This window comes from Nannobrachium achirus (assembly GCF_963921795.1).
Source record: "Nannobrachium achirus genome assembly, chromosome: 21".
In the NCBI taxonomy this organism is placed as follows: Eukaryota; Metazoa; Chordata; class Actinopteri; order Myctophiformes; family Myctophidae; genus Nannobrachium; species Nannobrachium achirus.
Window position 1 is genome coordinate 1,763,950 of NC_137828.1, and position 7,088 is coordinate 1,771,037.

Sequence of the window (7,088 nt, forward strand, 5' to 3'; positions counted from 1 at the left end):
AGCCATTTACCATGAGAGGGAGTGGGTTGTTCGCCACAAACCTGAAACAGTGGTAAATCAGCCAACAACCCACGACCCTCGAATGGTAAATTGCTTTTCTACCACTTCTACCATATAAATGAAAGAAAACACAGTTGTAACTTGCAAGGTTATTTAGTTACAATCAACTGCAACACAACAGTGGGCGGGGTCCATGAGCCAACTCAAGGTTGCTTACCACTGTTTTAAGCCAATCAGAATCCAGTATCTGAACAAATGGCAAAAAAGAAATCTGAAGTTTTAAATCTATGGTTTGATCTGACATTTGGCCAACAAGTCAAAAAGTTTGGAAATTGGGTTTATGCTATAACTTACTGCAATAGAATGAAGTTTTATGACTATAGTACATTTTTACCACAACAAGTGGTAGAAACTAATAATGAACACCTCTCTAAACTGTAATCATCTATCAGTCTTTGACACTTTTAGGACTGTAATTATGCTGCTGCTAAATATTTTCTTAGTAGAAGTGACTGCTCTTCCTCAGCCAGCCTGGTAAGACAGGAGGAGTCTGGTTTACTAGGCTGGAACTCACTGGTTCACCTGAAGACTAAACACACAATACTTTTACAGTGTTGAACACTTCAGAAGGCTGACATTTCTCTAATCCAGGGGTTTTCAAAGTGGGTGACGGGGCACCCTGGGGAGCCGTGACGGCAGTCCAGGGGTGACGGGGCACCCTGGGGAGCCGTGACGGCAGTCCAGGGGAGCCGCGAGATCATTTGATAATATTTGGAATTTATTTGGACACTTGAACAAATATTTAGTATCATTATAAACTTGAAGTACAAAGTTCTTTTCAATCAGTTCTAACCAAAATGGCTATTATCTCAACGTTTTCCTTGCAACATAATCACTAAAATATCATCACTGTCGGGCAGAAATCTCTGTCGCACAAAACTAGTGAAAACAGCCGATCTACAAGCACACAACGCCTCGCGATGCGAGGCGTTGTGTGCTTGTAGATCGGCTGTTTTCACTAGTTTAGTACATTTTATAGATGATAAATACAAAACGAACGGTTTTGGACATACAAGGTTTCCACCCGACAACGACGATATGCTATAAATATAAGGTGCTGGGAGTGAAAATTATAATGTAGGGGTGCCTCAGATTAAAACAATATTTATGAGAATACAAACAGTTTGGGAACCCCTGCACTAGTTTACTGGGCCAGGATCAGCAGAACTCACTGGTTTACCTGAAGACTAAACACACAATACTTTTACAGTGTTGTAAACTTGACCCTGGGCTTCAAAACACTTCAGAAGGCTGACATTCCCCTAAGTGTTTCCAGAGATCTTGTGTAATATAGACGGGTATGCGCCCGTATAAAGTGAACGGCAAATATTATCCCTATGGCTTGCATGTGCAAATAAAAACAAACGTAATACTCCCTATGGTTAATATGAGCATCAAATCAATATTTCAAATGTGTTTGTGTTTTGTTTTTTTTGCACATGCATGCCATAAAAATGACACATGACATTTATGACATCATCAACTTGCGACAGGCATTTCCCCTATTGAGTGGAAGATTAGCTATGTCTAGAAGAAATAAAATAATTGAGGTGTTTTTAATTTTACATTGTAGTTATAGAGGACAATTATAATGTATTATAAAGGCATGTTTGTCGTATTAGCCAGGGATCACTTTAATAAAATGACCTCTGGAAGGTGCAAGTGGGACACATGTAGGGGTGGGTGATAATTATCGTTGAGACGATGCAATGTCTCCACGATATGCCTTTTCAGAGGTATCGTATTTATCGTGATACAATTGAGGGAGCCTTGTAAAAAATCCTGTTTAATCGTTAATACAGAGATTCATTGCAGAATTCAATTTAAACCTGCATTTTGGTCTAAATCAGTAGTTCTCAAACTTTAAAATGTCAAGGTCTCCACTTAACTCTGACAGTATACACATGAAACCAAATGGACCCCGTAAGGGTCCATTTGGTTTCATTTGTATACTGTCAGAGTTACATTTAGTCCTCCCAAAAAGAATTATACAAATGAAACCAAATCCATTTGGTTTCATTTGTATACTGTCAGAGTTACATACTTGTAAAGTTCAATTTAGACCTCCCAAAAGGAACCCAGAGAGTCTAGTTTTTGTCAAGTAACTTGAAAAATAACCATAAAAACCAACGTGAAAAAGAATCGTGATAAAATCGTGTATCGTGATACAGCTTGGGAAAATATCGTGATATTGTATGTTTCCATATCGCCCAGCCCTAGATACATGCCAGCGATTAAACAATTATTTTAACGCCAGTGTAATGTGTTCATTTCCCCTGCTATAGAGTAGACGATAGTCTCCCTCTCTCCTCTCGTGTCCCAGTCAGACCAGACGTTCATCTCCTCATGTTAACAGCGCATCTCGTGTGTAATTAGGTTTTGGTTTAACAGGTGTTCTCTCTCTCTCTCGCTCGCCCCCCGCACCTCCAAAACCCTACAATCCATGGACCAGGCGGATTCCAACACGACCCGGCGCCACCAAACCATACTTATTTTATTTAACTGATAATTTACTGAGAGGCTGGAATGTATGGGATGTCAACGACACCTGGTCGAGTTCATCACCACTCTACACTCTGTTTTGAGTTTTTTTAACAAAAAGCTTTATTTCTGCAAAGTGGGAGGGGGGGGGGGGGGGGGGGGGGGGCTATACAGAAATTGGAGGTATCGTTTCAAGAAGCTCGTTTTCACACTTGGGATTGGACACGCACAGTCGCACACGCATATGCACGTGCACTACACACACACACACACACATATACACACATACTATCTTCAGAGTAGGGTTGGGATTCTTTAAAGGATTTTTTTTTTTTTTTACAATTCTGGTTCCTCATCCGATTCCAAAAACCAAATGGACCCTTGCGGGTCTGTAACTCTGACAGGGTACAAATGGAACCAAATGGACCCTTACGGGTCTGTAACTCTGAGAGGGTACAAATGGAACCAAATGGACCCTTAAGCCCCTATCAGAGTCTGTGGTGAAGAGCCTACCACCGCAAATCTATAATCCACTTAAAGTGAGAAAACAAGTGGAGGCCATCACAGTCCTATCACTGTGACTGACTGGTCTAGATCGACCAATCAGTGAACGGGGTGGTGGGCCGATCTGTCTGATAGTAAAAACAGAGAGATGTGTCGGGGTTCGCGGTGGAAAGCTCTTCACCGCGAGTAATGACGCAATGCTGTAGTTTTATGACTTGAAAAGACTACACCGCGGTGGATAGCTTATCACCGCGGTGCCTACTATAATAGGGGCCTTACAGGTCTAACTCTGAGAGGGTACAAATGGAACCAAATGGACCCTTAAAGGAGTAGTTCACCCCCAAAATAACTCCAAAGCATGAGTAATCAATAGAAAAACAGTTATTTTGGGGGTGAACTACTCCTTACAGGGTCCATTTGGTTCCATTTGTACCCTCTCAGAGTTAAGGGTCCATTTGGTTCCATGTGTACCCTCTCAGAGTTAAGGTGGTCTTAGACATTGAAAGGTTTGATTATAACCATCACACAGGAAGTCCAAACATCACCAGCTCTCCACAGTGTAGATTAAAAAACCCGGCTCTGGAATGGGTTCCACTAAACGAGACGATGCGATGGAATCCATTCCTGGTTTGTGGGATCCGGTTCCTGGGCTTCAGGTGACGTCATCATCTTCATCACTGCAGGTCATCGTCATCAAACAGGTCCTCGAAGTCTGCAGACAGACAGACAGACCATTATTTTAGGCTTTATTGAAAAATAGCAGATCTACAAGTTCACAGCGCGGCACCGAGTGCTGCACTGTGAGCTTGAAGATCTGCTATTTTTTGAAAAATCGTGAACATTTGTGCAAGGCTTTGAATATTTTTGACCCGATTCTATAAGTGTCTTCTAAATCCTTCTACTAATATCAGTGGTTCTCACACTTTTTTTCATGTCAAGGACCCCCAAAATGACATGTATTTGGCCGTGGACCCCCATCTCAATATATGTTGTTCCAGGGACCCTCAGAAGCAAATATTTGAGTTACAAATGTTCACTTTTAAAGGTGATACACCATGCATTTAAAAAGTATTTATGTCATATTGTTTATGTCCCAAAAACGTTTTTCAAAAGGTTTGAGGCTAAATTACCACTCCTGAATAGAGAGCCTCTCTCATTTTTGAATGGCTCTCAGAGCATTTTCAGCTGCAGTACCACCTTTGGCCTGAACTGTGCCACCCCCCCCTAAAATCTTTTTTCAATTTTTTTTTGAAAAATAAAATATATATATATATATATTTTGTTTGAAAAAAAAAAATATATATATATATATATATATATATTTTGTTTGAAAAAAAAATCTTCAAAAACGGCCGATGATGACGTCACAATCGGCAGCAAATCTGGATAGCCTGTTTTGAGAACCCGTGGGATACTTTTAACCTTCGCCTTCTCAAAACCAGAGAAAGACACAACGGTCAGAAATGGGACTTTGTGAGGATAGAAGGTGCTAGGAAAAGTGAAATTTCATGGTGTATCACCTTTAAAAAGATATATCAAAAATAGCAGATCTACAAGCTCGCAGCGCGGCACTCCAATTCTGCCAATTCATGCTTCATTCTTCTGAATTTATGTTGTATTCTATTGCTAGTCTGGCCAATCCAAATACTCATATCCTGAAATTATAACTGCTGTTTAGTTTGGAGATCTGTGGGTGCGTTTATATGCACAGATGTATTCCACTTATATTCGGAATGACTGCTCATTCAGAATAGAAATGCTCATATAAACGTTTAGGAATGGCCATTCCGGTCTGACCCGAATGAATTTTCATTCTGGTCTGAAGAGGTGGTTTATGCCGTTTCAATCGGGATACATTTGTCATATAAACGCTCCATTCGGAATGAACTGCTGTCTGGAATAAATGAATGCTACACATGAATGCCCCCCCCCCCCCCCCCCTCTCCGGCCTGAAGTAGGCCTACTTTGCGCATGCCCAAAGTTCTATTCCGAATGAATCCTTTGGTCATGTAAACGACAGTGGAATGAGGGATACTTGTATTCAGGTCCCATGTAAACGTTTGGGTATGAAGCTCTATTCGGAATAAGTTCATTCTGAATGCCATTCTGAATGTGCATATAAACGCACCCACTTAGACAGGCAGACAGACAGAGAACAGGGTTCAGAGCAGGTTCCCAGCTGTTGCTACATTCTCATGTAATTACTGTACACTGCAGTCTGCAGCCTGTCCTTCCACTGGGCCGACCTGCTGGTTCTACGGATGGCCTGGGTAACCGGCGTGATCCTTTTTGCCAACGAACCTAAACGGTGGGGGCGCGGTGGGGGCTATTATTGTATACATAGGGGATGCAAGGGAAAGGATGAATGCACACAGACACACTCTGACCAGCATTAGGATTTTCTTTTCTTTTTCATGAATCCAAGTTTGGTTTACGTGTTTACATGGTTTATTGTGACCTACAGTCAAACAATTAATCTGCACGCTACGCTACAGGCCATCATCATACATCATTGATCAACACATTACATCTATACATAAATGTTTTCAGCAAAGACTCCATGTAATCCATAAGTTAAGATATAACTATCTGTTGCCCCCCATCTTCTGTTATTACTGTACCAAAGCATTATTTAACCTGTTCTGTTGTATTGCTCAGCATGTTTCTTAACCATACTGTCCATGACTAACAGAAACAAACTTTACAGTATTACCCGTATCGCTTCCAAGATCATCAGACTTCCCACACCCACACTGTCTGATATGAACACATCACACACTTAGCACTGTCAATATTAATGACACTGATCATCCTCTGTATCGCTACTTCCACCTCTTGCCATCGGGGCGTAGATACAGAACCTTGACGTGGCACAAGGTACGGTTTAGTAGGAGTTTTGTCCCCTCAGCCATCGCTGCACTAAACAATCTGCTAAGCAAGCGCCCCCCTCCCCCCGTCGCTAGGATGGTTTTCTGTGAATAGTGGGGACCTGATAATCTGTCCTGTGATGTTTAGTGTTATATGGTTATATGGTGTTGTTTTTGTGTTGAACAGACTGTGAAGACAAATTTCCCTTCGGGGACAATAAAGATTATTATTATTATTACTATTATTATCAGGGGCAGGGCAACCTTCGGCATGGTGCCAGCATTGATAGATAGGTAGATACCTTTATTATCCCAAGGGGGAAATTCAGTTGTCCAGTAGAAGCACAGCAGTATACAGTTATTTACAAAGTTACAGAGACGTAAGAAAAGATAGATAAGAGGAAAAAAAATAAAAAAAAGACAAGAGCAGTACAGTACCAATAAAGAGAAGGTGCATCAATAGAGGGGGCGAATAATATATAAGTATATATACATAAAGTGTCTTACAAAAGAGACCATAGCAGTCAGTGTTAGTTAGTGCAAACAAGTATCTCACTGTCATTGTTAAATAAAGCAAAAATACTCAGAAACTACCGACTCAACCTAGTAGTGCAATGTCAAAAATCAGTGCGAAAAAAGAAGAAACTAGGAAGCGTGTCACCGCAAGACGCACATGAGCACTCTTCCTGGAAGGTCCTTAGAGGCCAAAGTCAATACAGCAATAGTTCCTTAGAGGTCAAAGTCAATACAGCAATAGTTCCTTAGAGGTCAAAGTCAATACAGCAATAGTTCCTTAGAGGTCAAAGTCAATACAGCAATAGTTCCTTAAAGGTCAAAGTCAATACAGCAATAGTTCCTTAGAGGTCAAAGTCAATACAGCAATAGTTCCTTAGAGGTCAAAGTCAATACAGCAATAGTTCCTTAGAGGTCAAAGTCAATACAGCAATAGTTCCTTAGAGGTCAAAGTCAATACAGCAATAGGTCCTTAGAGGTCAAAGTCAATACAGCAATAGTTCCTTAGAGGTCAAAGTCAATACAGCAATAGTTCCTTAGAGGTCAAAGTCAATACAGCAATAGGTCCTTAGAGGTCAAAGTCAATACAGCAATAGTTCCTTAGAGGTCAAAGTCAATACAGCAATAGTTCCTTAAAGGTCAAAGTCAATACAGCAATAGTTC

The 7,088-nt window shown here is 40.9% G+C and overlaps 1 protein-coding gene across 2 annotated transcripts in view; it reads right to left on the bottom strand.

The window, feature by feature from the left end:
- Nucleotides 1–1,027: 1,027 nt before the first annotated feature.
- The window catches only part of cops9 (COP9 signalosome subunit 9), a 13,970-nt gene continuing 7,909 nt past the window's right edge, over nt 1,028–7,088 (bottom strand). Inside the window, exons 3-4 of one of the 2 annotated variants that reach the window (XR_013963179.1) lie at nt 2,969–3,757; nt 1,028–2,921 (exon numbers count right to left, since the gene is read on the bottom strand). Coding sequence is in view for 1 of the 2 variants with exons in the window: in XM_080751910.1 (XP_080608036.1) it covers nt 3,720–3,757 (38 nt within the window). In the remaining variant the exon portion in view is untranslated. Of the gene's footprint in view, nt 3,758–7,088 lie in introns of both variants that reach the window. The other variant, XM_080751910.1, reaches the window with a different exon arrangement.